This window comes from Tripterygium wilfordii, chromosome 17, assembly GCF_013401445.1.
Source record: "Tripterygium wilfordii isolate XIE 37 chromosome 17, ASM1340144v1, whole genome shotgun sequence".
In the NCBI taxonomy this organism is placed as follows: Eukaryota; Viridiplantae; Streptophyta; class Magnoliopsida; order Celastrales; family Celastraceae; genus Tripterygium; species Tripterygium wilfordii.
In genome coordinates this window covers 9,154,910-9,176,496 of record NC_052248.1, presented here as the reverse complement: position 1 = coordinate 9,176,496, position 21,587 = coordinate 9,154,910, and the positions used below count along the sequence as shown (strand labels likewise).

The window sequence follows — 21,587 nt, the reverse complement described above, 5'->3', positions numbered from 1 at the left end:
TTCTATTGTTTTAGTGCAAACTTTTGTAGATCATGATAATTCAGATGCCCTAGCCTCTCATGCCAAAATTGTCAGAAGATGCACATTCTAGTAGAATTGCAAATGACAGTTTTATCAAAGGACATAGTGTAACAATTATCACCAGATCTCTTTCCATATAAAAAAATAGTGATTATTTTCATCAAAAACACAACAATACTCTCTCGTGAAATGATTAGTGTATTCAGAGTCACATAGATGACTCACACTGATTAGATTAGCTTTCAAGCCCTCAACATATTGGACATTTTTAAGAGTACAATCACCAAGGTTTTTACTGATCCTTTGCCTTTAATATTAGTCAAATTACCATCACCAAATATCACAGTGCCAAGATTACTTTCTTGAAAGATGCAAACATGGACTTATTCCTACACACTTGTCTTGAACAACCACTGTCCAAATACCAAATATTTTCCAAAAGTGTAGTGTGTGCAAATATGATTTTTTAACCCAAAGTTTTCTGGTTTGTTTTGGAACTAGTGAGATTTTCTTGACAGGTTTTTCAATATAATCATGAGAGAGTTTGGATAACACATGAAACCTCTTGTGAGAAACCCCTTTCAGCACATTCAAGTTCTTTGATTTGTTATCCATATAAGCTTAGGAAACCTATGCAATTTGAAACAGTTTGGTCAAATATGTCCCTTAATTCCATAAAAATGGCATACAAGAACAAATCTTTGAAAATAAGTCTGATGTCTCATTTGTCTATAAAAGAAGGGTTGTGCTGATCGATCAAAACTATAATTGGATTCATGCATGTTTGTGTGAAATAGTTTCTTACCATTCATTCTTACCTTTGACTGAGACATATTGGTCATTCTCTTTTCTTCCTGTTCATGAGTTCTGATTGTTGCAGGAACAAATTTCAAAAGTTTTGGATTTGATCTTGAGTCTAAACATTCCTCAGTCTTTGGGGTGTATCATATTTCAGTGGTCAAATTGAATGCTCTTTGCACCTCAAGAATATCCTTCAATTTTTGAGTACCAGTTAGAAATTTATTAAGATTAGAGCATACCTTTTAAAGCATGGCTTCTCTCTGAGCTTCTACTTGATTGAAGTAGGCTACATCACAAGCTACTTCGTGTTGAATTCGAGATTCATGATCTGAAATGTCTTCACTGAGATTTTTTGGTCTCATTCAATTCTTTAACATATAAGAGTATCTCATCACATCTGTTTAAATATTCAGACGCTTCAACGGATAAAATGAAAGATTACGTATATTAACGCATCGGAAATTTAAAAATTTATTAACTATGCGACTGAGCAAGATCAATTAGCATACATGCATTAAAAGGACTATCGTATAGTCATCTAATTAGCGATTCAGATTCGTACATTGTGTTCCTTGCTCACGAACTCAATGAACCGGATTTTTCAGAGATTAGATTGAGCTCCTTGCTGCCACGCATGTTCAGCAATCAAGATCTTCGATTCACCACAAGCCATTCACGCGCCCGGCCTCTAATTAGTCCACACACGCATGTCGAATCTTGAAACTTCCAAAACCTATCAAGGACGATCCTTTGGAATAGATGGCAGCTCCAAACACTTCTTTTGTGCAAGCAAAAATGTGTTGGAACACAGAAAGAAAGATCCAAAACAACTTCTTGAGACGTTCTTGAAAACGGTCAAGATTGAAGAAAGACGTTCTTGACAATTCTTGCACCTTTTGCTCTTGATTTGAGATGAACTTTTCTTCTCTTATGGACCACGAAAATAGAACACAAGCAGCCCTTAGAAACCTTTTCTTAACGACTAACAAGAAAGTATAAAATCTATAATTTCTTGCTTAGATCATGTATTGAAATCGTGTAGAAGTCCCACATCGGTTAAAGATGTGGTGACTATGCTCTTTATAAGGGCTAAGCCCACCTCTTACCACTAATAAGGCCTTTTCCTAGACTCATGTGAGTTTGACCTAGCCCACTTGCTTGGGCCTAAGGAGAAATAAAGCCGTGCGGGCCCGATGTATCCACGAGAACCGGATAACCCAAAGCGGACAATATTGTTGGTGTGTATGGGGGTGTGGTTTACAACAAATCGGCAATAGAGAGTGAAAAGAAAGAAAAGAATAGTTTTTGTTTTAGTCTTTCACTCTTCCTCTCTTAGATTGATTTGCTCCGTGTGCAACTTTCAAAACATATATCTATATATATGTATCTATATATTAATCTCCTAAGGAATACAATTCCTTGGCTTCAAACGGCACACACACTTCTAGTCCAACTATAACTCTTATTTATTCAAGATTATCAAGATATTCTTGAGAGCACGTATGCTAACCTTTGGATCTTGATCATCCAATGGTCAAGATTCATTCTTCTTTTATTATTAGGATAAGTAATAATTAATTCATAATTAATTATTATCATAAATATTTATTTTCATAAAACAAATAATTAACAACTTTATCTAATAAAGCTTATCCTAATCCCAATCCAATTCAATATAACTAACACTTAATTATACATAAAATTAATAATCATTAATTGATTATTTTCAAGAGCATAATTAATTATCAAGTAATTAATTAGTTTGTTCTTATTATCATATAATAAAATACCATCTTTAATTACGAAGATTCTTCGCACGCTATTGTCTTTGACCTCAATAGGTTCCACATAATCTAGTAATGGAACATCAACGATTGATGTGTTAATTGAAAATCTTTTCAATTTACGCAAACGAATTGGAACTCTTTTTAATTCTCCTCGAGCAATTAAATGATCAAGGTTTCCATAAGCCATGAGTGATACCTAGCAGCATGTCATGGCTACCTAGATTATATCGAATAAATTGGTGAACCTTTCAATCATGGTTGGCGTGTAATTCGGTCCTTCTATCAGACAATGTCCCAACAAGACATACAGGGCATGGAAAATGTCAAGCCCTAAGTCAAGCCATACGCATCTGATCTTTATTCATATAATCCACGAGTAAAGCAAGAAACTCTTTTTCTAACTTTCTCCTACTCTGGCCAGAGATATTTGGATCATGAAATCATAGATCACATAGGACATTCGCCCTCTTATACAGAGAGTGATAGATCCCTTGTTGTGTGTTCATATACCTCCATGCATTAAATACAATAACTAACTGTACGTGCACGTAACCCGTGATAGTCTCCACTTTGTGGGCCTTCAAGCTTCATGCTTGAATATGTGAGAGTGGCTAACAACAACCATTATGTTGGTGCTTCTGCACGAAAGATCTTGTAAAATTGTGTTCTTCTTTGATGTGCAGGACGAACGTGACTTAGACTTCATGGTGTCGTGTTTCAATTGGAAACATGCTTAAGAGAAATCAAGAACATTCAGCTAGCAGAACCTGATTTCTCCTAAACTCTCTTTGAGATAATGTTGCTGAAATCTCAGTTATACCTCAGCAAACCACTTTTGAAAACAATAATCCACTAAGACCATAATCCCTTATTTGTATAGTCTTTTGGACACTGAATTTCAGACAACCCTGATTCCCATGGACGGAGTCACATTGGGCCCAAGGGGGGCAAGTGCCCCCCATAGATTTTTGCAAAAACAATACTGCATATAAATATTGTTATACAAAATGTGCTCAAAGTGATGGCTGGCCTGATGGTTTGGTAATTGTCTGTCCTCCTTGACACCCAAGATTCCGTTCTAATGGGCACCATGCTCCTTTTTTTTTAAAATTATTTTGGCCAAAAATTAAGCATTCATTTTGCTGTTTTTCTTATGGTCTTTGGTTTTTGCCCTTTTATTTTTTAAAAGATTTAATCCGTCTTTTTTTATTTCATTCAATATTATTTTGGCCAAAAATTAAGCATTCATTTTGTTGTTTTTCTTATTGTCTTTGGTTTTTGCCCTTTTATTTTTTAAAAGATTAAATCCATCTTTTTTTATTTCATTCAATTTCAGCTCTTTATAGTATTTTATTCATCTATTATGCATCATGAAACAAAAATTATTGGCCACAAATTCAAAAGGAAAAACAAAGCTAATTATAGTTAATTACTCTATTATTTCATGGTCATTCATTAAAACTCATAATTGTAATTTTTTTATATTTCACTTGTTATCTATCAATTTTTACTACTATAAATAATGTGAGAATCACGAGTAGCTCAGATGACACTCATGTGTGTGGTACCTCATAGGGGTCTCGAGTTTGAGCCTCCCCCATTTTCCTTTCCCTGTAAATAAAAAAAGTAATATAAATAATTTATATAATTCAATTAAAATGGCTATAGTATTGGAAATCAAGTTATATTTATTGGACTGGATGTTAACAAACGACATATAAATAGTCCAAAAAAATTTCGGGGGCACCGAACCCCCATGGTGCCCCCTCTCATGGTAAATCCTAGCTATGTCCCTGCTGATTCCTAGGAACCAACTCCTAGAGTGCAAGTCAACAACCAACCAAAACCCTGTAAAATGAACAACTATTAATATAAAACGATCATGCCTCTGTCACGTGTCACCAGGAGATTGATTTTTCTAACTTTCTCCTACTCTGTCACGTGACAACTGACATGTGGAGGTGAATTTTGGTATAAACAATATGATACTTTCATAATTTTTCGCTTGAATTGTATGCTTTTTTTTTATTAAAATTAGGGTTAATTATACTTTACAACACCGAAAGATATGGGTTGTTAGATTTTAGGCACCCAAAGAAATTTGTTACAATGTCATCATCAAAAGTTTCAAAAAGAGACAAAATACTCATTTGGGCAGATTTTAAACAGTGTCGGGCAAGCTTCCCAGTGACGTGGCATTTAGTCAACAAATTTGGTCAACATATGCTCATGTGGCAACAAATCTATGTGACTTAGAAATTCCAACTAGATTTTGTGAAAATAAAATTAATAAAAATGATCTGTCAAAAAAAAATCTCTGCTACCTTTCCTTTTTTTCTTCTCTCTCTAACATAGTGCCTTCAACACCTAAACCTTCAATTCCTTGTCAAGCGAAAGGAGAGGGGTATTGCCACTGGAGTCAAGAAGGGGTTTGAGGGAGGCCAGATGCCCCTTTACAGGCGTATCCCCAAATTGCGTGGATACGGACAATTGCGAAGTCTCATATTCTCAAAGTGAATAAGGGAACCAAAGACAGAAGGGGAACATCGTGAGAAATGTCGATGCAAGAGTATTTGGACAAGCACATGCTTTCTTGAAAAATCAAAGACGCAGTTAATGTCCAAGGCTTCCGATCACTTATCTACTCTCACTATCTCTGTGTCTGTTTGATTTATTATTGGAAAAATGCATCAAGTGGAAACGTATTTAATGGAAGAGAAAGAAATACATAAGGATTCACTGTGATTTGCCATTATTGGTACTTTGCTAAAGCAATAACAGATGATGGCCATGCCCGTTGCCTGCACCTTCAAGATTCATCGGCCATGGGTGAAAGAAATGACTTTTAAGTTTTTTTTTTTCTAAAATATTATATTGCCACATCACTTTTTAAAATAATTTTTATTACCACATAAGTATTTGTTGACCAAAATTTATTAACTTAATGCCACGTCAGCAAAACTCTTGCCAGGAACCGTCCTAAATATACCCGGATGACTAAATTGTCTTATTTTGAAACATTCGATGATGACATTGTAATAAAATTTATTTGGGTGACTATAGTGTAACAAGCCTTATGTTAAGATACTGAAAAATATAATTAACCCTTAAAAAGTTATTTTTCGGGTTTTCATTTCACTTGAAATTAAGAAAAACAAATAAGTAAGAAAAGGGTTCAAGGCGGCTCAAGTGAAAAGACTATTCAGACAACAGCCTAGAAGGTTTTACCAAATCAAAGTCTACGGGTTACTTTCGTCATTTCATTCTCACCTCGTAGGCTCGTACCTCTTGAAGGCGTGTGCCGTGCGAACATCGATTGATTCCTTCTATACAGCTGTTTCTGTTCTGTACGGCTTCCATTCTAAACCCTGATCTCTCTGGTGTAGCTAACCCCATAGACTGTCAGACACACAGTAATGGCGACATTCCAGGAAGCACCACCGGGCGATTCAAAGACAGGAGAAAAGATATTCAAGACCAAGTGTGCCCAATGCCACACCGTCGACAAAGGTGCCGGCCATAAACAAGGTACACATTTCCGTTGTACAAACTATGTTTGTGGCTCAAGTATATATATGTATGCATGTCGGAATTTTATGTTTGCGTGATTTAGATTTGAAAACGTGGACCTTTTTGATCAGTAATTTCGTGCGATCTCTTCTCCTGGATTTCTGTGGCGTTGCCAGATTTTCTAACTTTATATTGTTCGTTGTTGATTCGTTTGATTATTCGTTATGGTTTTATATATTGTATTTTTTTATGTTTTCCTTATGACCAAGCTTCTTTCAGTTTGCTTCTATTTTCATTGGGAAATCTTGTTGATCTTCCTTCCTTTAGGCCATTTGAATTCAGTTATTTGGAGTTTCAACTTTGGAATCTGTTGACTCGTTGCTAGCTTCCATGACAACTTTTGGCTATTTGTATTCCATATGTCTTTGTTGTGGAACTGTAAATATATTCATGTCATAAAGGTTGGATCTATATGCCTTGTTAAAAAAGTATCACTCTATCAAATTGTTGCGGCCTCCTTTATTTGTTTGCCATTGGTTTCCACTGATGAGGGAAAGTATGGATTCTTTGACATATAATCTATGCTTGATGGTATTGTTGCATCACCTGATTTTGGCATTTGTTGGGGTTTGACTTTGCATTCAGTGCTTGCCCCTTGGTTTTTACTGGGTTTGAAATGATTCAGCATGACCCTGTGGTATGAAGCTAGTGAAGATCATAGCCACAAAATAGTAAAACAATTAACTCTTTCAAATTATTTGGTTTCTGTAATTACTATTTACCTAAAATAAATGTATGCGAAAATATCTAGTCTTTGATACATACAATCCCTGAATGCTATTATTGCAATGACGTTTTGTAGAAGACATAGAATAATACTGCAATGTAAAGAGAATGGAGAATAATTATCGGTTTTTGGTGCTTGCAGGACCTAATTTGAATGGCCTTTTTGGGAGGCAATCTGGAACTACCCCTGGTTATTCATATTCTGCTGCTAACAAGAATATGGCTGTAATTTGGGGCGAGAACACACTGTATGAATACTTGCTTAACCCTAAAAAGGTCCTTCTCACTCTTTCTTATGTGTAAATATTGGCTGCACTTCTTAGAGCATTCAGTTTGTGATTTGTAGAAGATTGAATATATTTCACGTTTTACTTGGTTGCTTTTTGTTTATAATGCCATGCATTTTTCTTTTCTTTTTTTTGAGTGAAGCATTGGCATTCCAAAATTAGTGAGTTTGTTTTTGTAACATGACCACTAGGCCTCTAATTGGTGGACTAAAACGAATAGATTTACTTTTTTCTTTAAATTAACAGCTAATGACACACATTGTTACTGTATGTTGGTGGGATCTATTTGTAGAGAATATGGTTGCAATTTTCATAAAGGCAAAATATAGCAGTTTCAAATTCGTTACAAGAGGACCTATTCAATCAATGATTTGCATGATGTAAGCCTTATTGAATGCACTTCTATTGAGGTTTTTGTTTGCACTTTGCAGTGAGCAAGCTGAGGGCTATATATTTTGTCTGATATTCCAATATTAGTTTCATATGATCTTACCACAAAAACCTCTCTGGATTTGGGATTGAGGCTCCGCCCATTTGTCCTGTTCCTCTAAACACTTGGTGGTAGTGGAAGCCTTGTGTACGTGGTCCAACCTTTTTCTTTAATGGGACTTAGCAATTTCCTTTTGCATTGCACTTCCATTTATATTTGTAATTCAGGCATGAAAAAACCTAACGATATGGTATCTTGGAACTCTCTTTGATTTGCTTTAGAATTTTATTTTTACAGATTGTTATAAGGCTTAATGGCTAGATAAGCCATTACATTATCCTCTCTCTTATGGTTAAGTCCTGTTTTTTTACATGGTCAGCTGATGTTTTATGTAATTCATTTCTGGCAGTATATCCCTGGAACTAAGATGGTCTTCCCTGGTCTGAAGAAGCCGCAGGATCGGGCAGACCTCATTGCCTATCTAAAAGAATCAACTGCCTGATCCTTTTTGTTTGGTACAAGGCTATAATGGCTGAATTCAATGAGTTTGGTAAACAGTTTTTATTTGGAAAATTTTCAATTTTTGAGCTAGAAGAAATAAACTTTCTTGCAATAAAACATGTAGGCTCTAAAAATAGCTTTTTATTTTTCAGAGTCGGTGGACTAAGCAAATAGAAGTTTTGAGGCATTTGAAGATCATGATTTTTTTTCCTCCGAAATTGTGATACGTCATCTTGTTAATCACTTCTTATTGAATCTGAAGTCATGTTTTGGCTTTTCTTGTATTTTAACAACTGGATTAGCATGCAATGTTTTTTTGTATCTAGATATGTTAGTATTGTTTTCTTATGCATGAAGGTTATTTGTGAATCTAGCATGATTTTGTATCCCCACTGTTTGGCTATCACCGATGTAGCAGTGATGCCGTCACGTTAACATTTAGTAATTTCTCGTTGATGAGGAGTTGATGGAAACCACAAGGCAAGCAGCTAGCTAAGCCTGGACAGAACAAGCAATTCCCATTGACCTTCTACTGCAACTTAGTTCTTCAGCAACCAGCTTCAATACAAGCCAATCACAGATAATAAACCCTGATTGAACAGGTTCTCTACAACCAGAACAATCAAAGTAACAAGGACAAATTAAAACACAGTTGCAGTACAGTACAAAGAAATTCCCACAAAGCTTCAACCTTTTTCATTCTATCACTTCAAAGTTCTTACAGGGCATTTGGTTGCTAATCCAATAAGTGTGAGTGTGAGGTGAGCTTGAGGCGAGTGTGAGGTGAGTATGATATGAGTGTGAGATGAATATTATCATGTTTGGTATGAAATGAAGAGTAAGCATGAGTGTTAGAATTTTAATTATACAATTTTCATACTACCCAATTTTTTGTACATAAAAATAAGAATAGATTAATTTAATAGTTGTGATTACTTCTTAATAAATGGTATAATAGTCTTTTGAGTATCAAACTCATTCTCCCTTGTGGAGATTAGCCAATTTCACTATTTTAGTGAGCTTGGCTAATCTCCATAAGGAGGGAATGAGAATGAGATGAGTTTGAGATTTCACCCTCCCAAACTCAACAAAACGAAGGAATGAGTGATTCTTGCCCTCGACTCGCCTCATTCCCCCCTCAAAATGCCAACCAAATGCCCCGTTACAACTTAAAACACACGAGCTTCTACTTCTAATTAAAGGAAACTCCAAACCCTTCTATTCAACTTACATCAAACCACACACTTGCCAGCATCACAGACATACAAAATAAACATATAAACTAAAGACATGGCCAGTGCTTGGTTAACATAAAATAGTAAAAAATAACATAAGACACACAGTCTCTAAACCAAGCTCAACCTACTAACACTCCTCCTTGAATTGCATTTTAGAGATACCAAGCATTGCTCTGAAGATTTCAAACTTTCCTCTTAGTAAAGCCTTTGTGAAAATGTCTGCCAAATTCCCTTTAGACCTACAAAATTCAAGTTGCACTCACCATTCTTCTGAGCTTCCCTCACAGCATGATACTTCACATTCATATGCTTTGTCCTGCCATGCTGGACAAGATTATCTGCAATAGCAATAGCAGATTGATTGTCACACCAAACTATAGTAGCTCAATCTTGAGTAAATCCCAAGTCAGTAATAATTTTCTCAACCATAAGCAGTGATTTTAAGCATTAGTAGCAACATACTCTGCCTCTACAACAACTTCTTGCTTCTTAGAATTCCATGATGTAACACCTAAGCCAAAAAAGAACACAAATTTAGTGGTGCTCTTGAAGTCAGTGACACTACTAGCCCAATCACTGTCAACAAAACCTTTAGGAGCTGCTCCATCATTTCTCAAAAACCAAACACCATAATCAAATGTCCTTCTAAGATATCTCAGAACCCTTTTTGTAGCTCCCAAGTGTTTGTGACTTGGAGTACTCATGAAGCTAGACAGTAAACTTGCAGAAAACATAAGATCTGGTCTAGTTGCTGTTAGGTATAATAAACTCCCCACAAGACTTCTATACACAGAGGCATCTATCTTATCTTCACCATCATCTAGAGACAACTTCTTATTTACAACTAGAGGAGTGACAATTGATTTGCATTTATCCATTTTAAACTTTTTCAATAGATTAAGTGCAAACTTCCTCTCAGATAGAAAAATACCCGAGCTGTCCTGGTACACCTCCATGCCCAAAAAATACTTCATCTTATCAAGATCAGACATCTCAAATTCTTGTTGCGTTTGAGACTTAAAAAACTCCATAGAATTTGGATCACTCCCTTTCACCGAGAAATCATCCACATATAGTGACACAATCAAGTGTTCACTTCCACCCTTCACATATAAAGTAGGCTCATTTTCACTCCCTTTGAAAACATGATGGAGGAGAAAAGAATCAACTCTATTATACCAAGCACTTGATGCCTACTTAAGGCCATAAAGAACTCTGTTGAGCTTGTAAACCATGTCTTCTTTTCCAACAATCACAAAAGCTTCAGGTTGATTAGCATAAATCTCCTCCTCTAGGAGACCATTCAGAAAAGCAAATTTAACATCTAAGTGATAAATCTTCAACCTAGAGTAAGCTACTAAAGCAATTAATAACCTCACTATGTCATGCCTGACAATTGGAGGAAAAGTATCTAAATAGTCTACCCTAGCTTGCTGTGCATAACCCTTCATCACAATTCTAGCTTTGTGCTTGTAGATTGAGCCATCGAAATTTAGCTTCGCTCTGAAAGCCCATTTGACTCTAATTACACCCTTACTACTAGGTTTTTCAATAGGCTCCCAAGTTTCATTTCTATTTATCACGTCATTCTCTTCGTATATTGCATGCCTATACTGTTCATGTCTTATAGCTTCTGTATAATCAGAAGGTTCAACCATAGCAACATTACACTTCTCATAAACTTCCGCCAAAGACTTTGTCTTCTTTGGAGAAGCTTCATCATCAGAATCATCATCACAAGTACCTTTGACTGCATTAGATTTACCACTCGTACTATGCTGGTACAAATTTGAAGTGGCCTTCTCAATCTTATTCTCTTCCAAATCTCAGTATGTTGATTCATCAATCACAACATCTATATTAACTATAATCTTTTCAGTCTGCAAGTTATACACCCCATAACCCTTAGACTGAGTTGCATAATCAAGAAAAATCTCCAACTTGTCCAATTTCAAAATTAAGCTTATTATGTCTTTGGCTGCTGAATATGGAGTATTAATGTTCCTAAATACTTGTAAATGAGTTATGTGTATCCCTTTTGTCCTCTCCTGCTTCTCTTTCTGGTAAAATTACTCTTTTGTTGACTAAAATTTGTTGAAGCAGGATTTCTAACCAGAACTGTTTGAAATCTTCCCAAAAGAGAGTTTTGTCTCATTTTAAAATATTGGATTATGACATCGTAACAAAATTTCTTTGAGTGTCTAAAAATTTAACAAGTCATATCTTTTGCTGTTGTAAAGTTTAATTAACCCTTAATAGTTTCATTAACACATGAATGTCTACTAGTGTATATATGAGGATAACTGCTTAGTATTTGAGGACATGACCAAGAGTCGAGAAGACACCTCAGTTCTTAAACGAAGACATCGAGTCATAACAATCGAGAAGACACCTATGTGATAAAACGAGGATGCACCTCGGTGGTCCCAGGTGTCCATACACCAAAGGGAAACAAGAATCCTTAAGGAGTTCAAATTCAATTGGAAAAGTAATCAGGATGAGATTAGTCCTCCTAAAAATCCTCTTAAAGATCCAAAAGAAAGAGATCTACTCCGATGGCTACCATACTTAGAACTCTACAACTCATATAAAAAGGGGTATCAAACGTCAGGTAAACTAATTCTGAACTATGTACAATAACTATTGAGCACTCCCCACTGATAGCATCTCAAATTGACTCGAGTGTCGGAGAGAATCCCATAAGAACAACCTCAGGGCCCCTATAACTTACGTTTTCCCTTATTCAAACAGCCGAACAATCATCTTCTAATAGCTTCCCTGACCATATGATATGTCATCAATGTCGATTCCTTTTTTGACATTTTCAGTTGGGTGTTCGTGATCAGTTTTGATCGATTTTTTGGTATTAATAAAATTGACAAATTGGTTTGGTTAGTTTCAGTCGATTTTTGGTTTATTTGGACGTTGAATTGGACAACTAAAATTCATAAGAGAGATCATTTAGCGAACAAAGATCACTACATGCTAATTCTCAAATAGCACTTGCCTACACACATAGAACCTAACCAAACAAAAAACATTCAATAAAACACTCATTTAATTTTTTTTCAAATACATGAGTTTTCTTTTACCTTAGTCCATCTTTAATTTTGACATAAAAAAGTGAACTACTAGTTTCATCAAAGATTACACAACCATGCACATAATTAATTAATTAGATTATATAATTAATATTTTAAATATATATATAATCGGTTGGCAGTATTAGAAAAATTAAAAGAACCGACCAATCGGTTCAAATTTGACGGTCATTTTGAGCACCCCTAATTTATATTTTAGCAACGTCTGTGGGAAAAGAAGAAAATTTCCAAAAAGTAACTCACAATGGTTAGGCCTAGAGGTCATTGTGCGAACAACACTACCTCGGGGGTAAGCAATTACCTAAGGAACATCCTCAAGCATGCAAATGCTCCAGGCCATGTCAACGACCTTGAGCATCCAAATGCTCCGAGTCAGGTAACCAACAACGAGAATCCAAAATATGAGCAACTCTCATGTGAACCCTCACAAGTAGTTGAAATCTCTGGTTAGTCACAAGCAATCGACTCAACTCTTTTAGTAGGTGCAATTCCTTACAGAAATGTGTGCACATCAGCAAGTCTCATAAAGGAACCTAAAATTCCTCGGCAACACGAGTAAAATGGACATTCCCACTCAGGGAACTTAAGGCAAAATGCCTAGGGTGATGTTGGATATAGGATCTCGGTTTGAAGAACCCGAATAGACTACACCAGGGGATCTATGGAAAAGACGTGAGACGATACTTGGAAGAGATGGACCGAAATATCACGACTCTACAAGGATTGTCACCCCTATACGCCATAAGAGACAGCTCGTTAACACCCTTGTCCCTCGAGCTACTAAATGTCTAGATGTCTTGCCATTTCAAGGTTCCAACCTTAGAGAAATATGAAGAAATAAGTGACCCCTATGGGTTTTAAATCCATGATAGAGTTTCAGGGGCAAATGATGTGCCACTCAGTAAGGCCTTCCCTACCACACTCACTGAAGTAACGAGGTTATGGGTTTTTGGCTTACCTTCCCACCGCATCACCAGTTTTGGAGACTTATTTTGAAATTATTGGAGACTCATTTAATGAACATCATACGAGATAAAGATGAGACCTTTCGGTCATTCATCACTATGTTTAACCGAGAGTGCCTGGATGTCCCAGATCTGGAGATCCAAGTGGCCACTACTGCACTGATAAGGATGATCCATCACGAGGGTTTCATAAGCTCACTCTCGAAGAAGCCATTATAGAACATGGACGAGGTCTTTTCCAGGATCGAGAAGTACATAAACTCTATTGAAAAATTTACCCAACTCAGATGGTCACCTCTTCCCTGACTAGGAAGTATGCCTTAGATGATAGAGATCGATCCGACAGGGATTTACCAGACAATAATCGAAGGCAAGAAAGGGAAGATAGAAGGAAAGAAGTTCCTCCAACCAAGAAGTATTAGCACAGTATTGGTCCTCGGTATACCTGTTACACTCCCCCTCACTACTTTTGTGCACATGTTCTGATAGCGATTAGGGATTAGGACCTCATCAGGTGGTCAAAAAAGATGAGGGCTCCGTGAGGGAAGAGGCCTAAAAATAAGTATTGCATGTTTCACAGGGACCATGGCCACGATACAGAGGAACACAAGCAATTGAAGGATGAGATTAAGAACATCATTAGGAGAGGCTATCTCAATCCTCAAGTAGTTCACCTCATACAAGAAAGAAAAGAGGAAAAGAAAAAATGATGATTAGGATGAAGAGCAAGAATAGGGATGACCGAGGAGAGGTGAGGACTCACCTCAACGTTAGAACAGAGGACTGGCAGTAAGAGGAGAAAGTTCCTTGGCAGGAAGAGGATACGCCTGAACAGCTCTTCAGGTCATCCCTCATAGCAAAAAAATCGAGAATAAGTTAGAAGGAAATCACTTTGTTAGAAAAAGGATGCAAAAGACATTAACATATCTCATGATGATGCATTAGTAGTAGAAGCTATCATTGCGAATTTCACCATAATAAAGATATTGGTATATAATGGGAGTGCAGTTGACATCTTGTTTTACTACACATTCAAGGAGTTGACCATCTCTCAGGATTGGGTAAAGCCACCATCAACACTCTTATACAACTTTTCTAGAGAGATTGTACATCCATAAGGAGTAATATCACTTTGGGTGATTTTAGGAACCTACCCAAGGTCGTTGATATTCGTGTTAGATTTCCTGGTGATCGAAGTCAAGGCCTCTTATAATGCCATAATCGAACAACCTCTCTCCTCCACAAGGCCTGAGTTGTGGTCTTGACTTATCACCTAAAGATGAAATTCCCTATTGATAAGAGAACTTGGGAATTGAAGAGAGATTAGAAAGTGGCCAAGAAGGTATACTTTTTTACTGATCTCAGGGAGAAGAAGAAGCATCCATCTTATAGCGAGCTTGGATGTCCGAGAAGAAGACAAGATCCTCAAGCCAACACTAGCGAAAGAGTTGGTGCCAATTCATGTTGTAGAAATGACACCGAGTAAGCTCTATCTCGGATCTCAGCTTCCAAAAACACATATTGAGGAGGTGGCTGAACTACTCCTCACCAATGACAAAACCTTTGCCTAGAGTGCATATGATATGCCAAGAATAAATACGGAGGTCATCACACATGAGAATTGAACATTTATCAGGAAGTATTAGAGTTTAAAACTTTTTAATTAATTGTTTTATCAAAATCATTTTTAGCTTAGTTAGAAATCTCACATGCTATCGAGTTATTCAGTCTTTTTTACTTTCTTACACTATATTTGTTGTTCTTTGTGATTAGATATACTTTTTAGTTTTTTGTATTCGATTCACTCAAATTTAAATTAGCTTTCTCATGGATTCGACTGAGGATATTATTACTTGCCAACTATCTTGTACTTGAGGTAAGTTGATACAGTATTTGGTGTCGGTCATAGTCTTTGCTTGGTCGTTCCCTTGATCATAATATGGTGTAGAGTGTGAGGTTTCAAAATCATATTTCAAAGCAAGGCTTGTACCTGATCTCCATAGAAGACTATGCCTAGGTCTGTCACAATATGTTGGAACACACAAAATCTATGAATGATGTTCTCCTTGATGACTTTGATTATATCCTGCTGGGTCATAAAATTTTAGTGGAAAGACCTCCATCCATTTTGTGAAGTAATATGTGCCTACTATGATAAAGTGATGTCCTTCATTAGAAGGTGGAAATATTTTGCTAATAATTTACAGGCCCAACCTTTGAATTGCCATGGTTTCACAATAGCTTGTGTGGTAATAGTAGGTACATGTTGGACTTGTCTTTGAGCCAAAAAGGGTTGGCATCCCTTAGAGTATTGGATAAAATCTTCCATAATAGAGGGCCAATAATGTACTTTTGTCATAATTTTCATGGATGGCTCTTGACTCAAGCATTTCAGGAGGAAATCGTCTTTTGGGCTCTTATTGTATAGTTCTCCATCAACTATCACATAATTGACAATCCTTCAAGTCTTTTGATCCATTTTTAAACTGGATTTCAAGAATTTGATCATAGGATATCTCCAATCTGTCTGAGCTTTTAACATGAAAAGCATCTAGGACATCAAGGGCCTTTCTTTTGATAGAAGGTAATAATCTTCTCTACACTGTAATGGATATGTCATAGGTGCCTTGTGATATTTTGACTCCCACAGCCACCTAACGAGCATGTTAACTTCTGTACTGAATCTCCTTGGAACGTTAAAAACAATTACCTTATCAAACTATTCTAATAGCCACTTAACGACAATCTAGTAAGGTGCAAGGTCAAGACTATGACACTTGTAGGCATCTCTTAAGTGGTTGATCACTAATTGAGAATCTCCTATTACTTCAACAGATCGTGCGCCTCCCTACCTTGTGATCTTCTGAACTATGATGACACCTTGTAGGTGTCTCTTTCTAGGAATGAGATTTGACTACCACATCATCAATGTATATTTTCATAAAATGACCGAGCATGTCATGAAAATTGGAATTCATAGCTCTCTAGTAGGTAGGTTATGTGTTCTTCAAGCCTAAAGGCATCACCACCCATTCAAAAGCTCCGAGGGCGTCTAGACATCGTAATGCAATTTTAGGTGTATCTTTTGTTGCAATAAAGATCTTGTAACCTGATATCTATCCATAAGAGAAAGAACTTGATGTTTGGCTACTCAGTCCACCAGTATTTTTGCAAGAGGCATAGGGTACTCTTCATTTGGCGTAGCAAGATTGAAATTCCATAAGTCAATAAAGACTTGATAGTTTGGTTCTTCTTCACTATAGGCACAATGTCAAGCAACAATTCCACGTACCTTACAGTTCTAATGAACCCCTTTGAGAAGCCTTTCCAACTCATTTTTGACCACCAAAGCAACTTCTTTTGACATCCTTATGGGACATTGTTTATGCGGTTTGTAACCTTATTTAATTGGAAAACGATTTTCAACAAGATCTCTGTGAAGTCCTGGCATCTCTTTGTACTCCCAGGCAAAGGCATTCTGAAATTCTTCAAGTAGTTGAATAATTTAATCTTTGTTGTCTGGGGGCAAGAGCTAACTGATGAACAACAGTCTTGGAGATTCTTCAGTGCCAAAATTGATCTCGTCCAAAAGATCATGAACACCAGCTTTCAAGTCATTTGGTTTCGCTGAAGTTGCTCAAGCTATTCTATTTCAACGACATATTCTTCTTGTTGGTCTTCTTCAAAGACCAATTTTGCTGCATTGATAGAGGAGTTCGCTTGGAAAAATCTCTCCAGAAGTTTTTCTACTATATAGGAGGTCATGTTCTGTATGGTGACTTTCAAGGCCTCGACCTGCTTAATTTTTGATCGTGGTCTCGACATCATTGACTTTATGTATGATTGGGATAATCGACCTATAAATTCTATTCATTAAAGGGCCAAAAACCTAAGTATAGAAAGTATTTATGTAATGCCCCGTACCTTTAGAGTCCTAATACGAATGACACGTGTCTAGTATATCCATTTGAGTCGGGTAGACATGTTTGAAGTCAAATTTAAGGATAAAAATCATTAGAAATTTATACCGAGTGAGTTGGGAGTGTACAAGTGGTTTAAAAGTTGAAATTTGGTTTGTAGGTGTAACTGTCCGGATAGCTTTATAAAACTGTCCAGACAACCAAAGGAAATTAAGTGCAGATCTGCCAAAATAGGCAGAGGTGTCCGGACGGTCATTCAGGGTGTCCGGACACCTCCCTAAAATCAGCACGCGTGAATTGTTTTAAAAACACCCATTTCGCGATTTCTCTTCAAATCCCTGACCAAAACAAACCCTAAACCCCATTTTCTCTCAAATTTCCCCCCTTCCATCTATCTAAGATCATCAACCAAGGTAAGATTGTCCTCTTTCAAGTTGTTTCAAGTTGGATTCATGACTTGTCTCTCTAGCTTACATATTCTTAAATTCCTCTATTTGTTCTATTCTTTCAAGGTTTGAACCCAAACTCAAATCGATGAGCTCCTACATCATTTGGGGCCTAAAGGAAGCTTGAATCCCTTCCTTTTACTTGTCTCTACAATCTTGGTAAGTTTTCTTAAACCTACAAGGTAATATCTAGAGATTGGGTGATTTGGGATTCTAGGGTTTTATGGGTTTTGTAGATTTGGGGGAAAATCTTTAAATTAGATGAAATTAGTAATTTAATAGGTTGATTTAGACTTGTTTATGGTTGTATTTCTAGATTCTATTGTTGATTGGAGTAACAAGCTTGAGTAGGTGAAGTTCAAGAACTTGGAAAGTTTTGGGTAAGAGAAGGTAATGGTTTCTTGATTTATTGGGTTAATTTGTGTTAGATTTATGAAATTGAAGTTGTTGTATATTGATTGGAGGATGGGCTTATCGAATAATAGGTTGATTGAGGTAAGAGAATTCAAGGTTGAGTATTGGTTTACAAAACTAGTTTTTGAAGTGCGAGGTAGGGAAATTCTACCCTTTGCTATTCTCTTTGAATATGTGTTCCTATTAAGAAGGTTTATCTTTCTCATTGTTCATTATAATTCGTTCTCGCCTTAATTGCACCTAAGGGAGAGCAACCACTTTGTGATTTCTTCGTTGTATGATTTGAGTTATATTGCATGCCCTACTTGTTCAATCTTCCATTGAGCATGAATTACTCTTGAACATGCATCATGTAGTAGTGTATATACATAGGTTGTATGTATACCCTATTGCATAACCATGTTGGACAAGCATTGTAATTGCATGATAGATGTCGGGTATGGACCCGTATATCTCCTAGATGTGATTGATGTGAAATGTGGAATGTCGTTGGGCCGTTCAGGGTTTCTATGAGTACGGGAATACCGGTGGGCCGAGTTAGGATTCCATATGTGCTCGAAGCACCATGCAATGATGCTGTTGGGCCGTTTAGGGTCCCGATATGCATAGGGATGCCGATGGGCCAAGTTAGGATCTCGTATGGTGTGGATATCTACTTGTGTTTGGTGTACATGATGTTAGCTATCATATTGTTGCATTTGTGCCTTTCATTAATATTTTAGCCTTATATTATTCACTTACTCTTTATTATTCTATACTGGGCCTTTCGCTCACCCTTTTCTTTCTCCTATTTCCCCCTCGCAGGTGAGTCTAGTTCTGGTACCCGGGTCGCGGATCAGGAGGAGGGTGCGTGACATGGATGGACCCCTGGAGAGTGATAGGACTAGATGGTTCTAAAATTTGAATATGTTATTACTATTTTATCGTACCTATTTTCATGGTTGAGACATATTGTGTGATATCCCTATTCGATAGTGGGATGGACGGTTGGGAGGGTGCTCCGTGTGATCGAGACTCCCTAACCGGGTTTGTGGACTTTGTATCCTGACGATTTCTTATGTTTGTAGGATTGCTACTTATGTTGGTTGTCGATGATATATGTTATCGTGTGTGGGGAAATTGTGTGTGATTGTTAGGTGGCCTAAGGCCCTGCCTAGGTTGAGAATATATTTGTGATATTGCTACGCGTTTACTCCAGGTTGGCATCTTCCGTATTATGGGGAGGTGCCGTCGAAGTTTTATGTGGTATGATGATTGAATTAATTATAGTTTGATTTAGACGGTATCAAAAGTAACGCATTCTGGGTCAGGGCGTTACAATTTACCTCTTCTAAGGATGAATCCTTATTAAAGCTAACTAATTTGGGTCTGTCGTGTTTGTCCAAGCCTGTCACTTTGAGATTGCCAATGTCTTTATTGTATAACCTAGCTTTTGCACTATTCACTGACGCCATGAAAGGGTTTTGCCTGCTTTGACCACTTTTATACCATTCTCATTCCAAAACACCATACACTAATCTAGAGAGGATGGAACTGCCACGCATGAATGTATACAGTCTCTTCCTAGCAGGAGGTTATAGGTGGAACATGAGTTTATCATGAAAAATTGAGTAGCCATGGTCTTATTTCCAATAGTAAAATTTACACTAGGATACCTTAAGTTGTAGATATCCTTCCTATAAAGTCTGATATAGTAGCATTAGTGGAAACAAAATTAGACTATTGCCTATCAATTTTGAGTGTGGTACATCGAGACATTAGGTTTGTTGTTGATCCATTATCCATTAGGAGCCTACTGATAAAAGTTTGATCCACATGGCCTGAGAGATAGAGTGGCCAAACGTGTCGAATCATGCAAAGTGTTGGTTTCTCAAACACGACAAAATATGTTGTTTCATCTTCTGGATTCATAAAATATTTCTCCTAGAGAAACTCAACTTGTTGATGTCCTCGAGTCACCTATGAAGGAGATCTTTGAGCCACATCTTTGATTGGTTTTTTGGCTTCCTCTCAGATGGGTTCTTTCAAAATGGTAGAAAAGCTTACTGGTCCATGATGGATACACTTGCTACTGTGATAGGTTCAACATTTCCTATATCTCTTGGTAGAACATAGGTCATGTTGAAGATAAATCCTTGAAATACCTATCTTTTGGTGAAAGGGTGTTCATTCTTGCCCCCCAAGCCCTCTCTTTTTCTACACAGTAGTGTGACGCTTTAGGAGCGTAATCTGCTTTGGGTCTAAAGTGGCTACCTTTTGAGTCTCTTGCTAGTATGAACTCTTTTGTTGGATATGCACACCTTAATTGCGGGAGATGGCACTGCCTACTGAAAAAGAGATTAGAAGTCAATCCCTCCCAAGGCTGAGGATAGGTAGTCACCAAGAACAAATTATACACCTTCTTCTTTTGATGGGATCTAGGTAGGTCCTCTAGATGGCTGTCGGTGAGGGTTGGTAGCCTTTCATTCTTTTTATTGTCTCTTTTGTAACATTCTCTTTTAGGTTTTGGTGAGGATGTGTTTCTCCTCGAGTATTGGACTTTTACCCAAACATTTTTGAAAGCAACACAATCATTGATAAAGTTATTCCAAGAGTTTTGGTATTTACAATAGGCCTTTTTTTTTATGGATTTCCTTTGGATGAGAAATTCTATTCTCAAGAGGTATTTTGATCATCTTATCCACTAGCAGGCATTCGAAGATTCTCTCTATTTTGAAAACATCATAGGACTAGAACTTCACTGATTTTGACGAACTTGCTGCTCATGACTACTTAAGAGGTTCTGACTTGAGGATATCTTTACGGATGTATGACTTTTTATTACAATCTCAGCCACAAAGATTTCTTGTATGGGGTCCATTTTCGACATTGGACACCATGTAATTGGAACTTATATAGTATGTTCCCTTCTACGATTTGGCAATGTCTTGCTTCTCTTTGAGGACTTTTTCACAGTGGATAGCCCTGAAGTTAGATTAAAAAATCGTGGAAATCTAAATCATCAAGTTTCTTTTTGAATTGGAAAAGCATGCCCTTTATTGCAAGTGCTGCCACTTCCTCTTCTGGTATCTCAATATTGCAATAAAGTTTGATTCTTTTTACCTATTGAGAAAAGACTCAATTGGTTCTTTTGAAAATTAAGTGATCTTGGACAAGAATTAAATGGTTCTAGACAAGTCTGCCACAACAACTTTTGGTTCTTCTTTGTAAAACTGCTTGTAGAAAGCTTCATTCATCTTTGTTTAACTATCAATTGAATTAGTAGGTAACTTTACGTATCAAAAGAAAGCAATACCAATGAGGGTATTTCTAAATAGATTGAGCTTGTAGTCGGTTTTTTAGCCTACATCTCCACACTAGATGGTGAAACAAGCTGTCCT

The 21,587-nt window shown here is 36.9% G+C and overlaps 1 protein-coding gene across 3 annotated transcripts; it reads left to right on the top strand.

The window, feature by feature from the left end:
- Positions 1–5,913: 5,913 nt before the first annotated feature.
- On the top strand, positions 5,914–8,526 carry LOC119982000 (cytochrome c). Of its 3 annotated transcripts, none has more exons than XM_038825144.1 (4): positions 5,914–6,137; positions 7,048–7,181; positions 8,032–8,137; positions 8,276–8,526. In XM_038825144.1, the coding sequence occupies exons 1-3, from the start codon at positions 6,026–6,028 to the stop codon at positions 8,122–8,124; spliced, it is 339 nt and encodes a 112-aa protein (XP_038681072.1). In that variant the 5' UTR covers positions 5,914–6,025; the 3' UTR covers positions 8,125–8,137; positions 8,276–8,526. The 3 variants fall into 3 exon arrangements, with proteins under 3 accessions (XP_038681072.1, XP_038681071.1, XP_038681070.1); XM_038825143.1 differs by having other exon boundaries at positions 5,917–6,137; positions 8,032–8,172; positions 8,276–8,492; XM_038825142.1 differs by having other exon boundaries at positions 5,917–6,137; positions 8,032–8,499.
- The last annotated feature ends 13,061 nt before the right edge of the window (positions 8,527–21,587 follow it).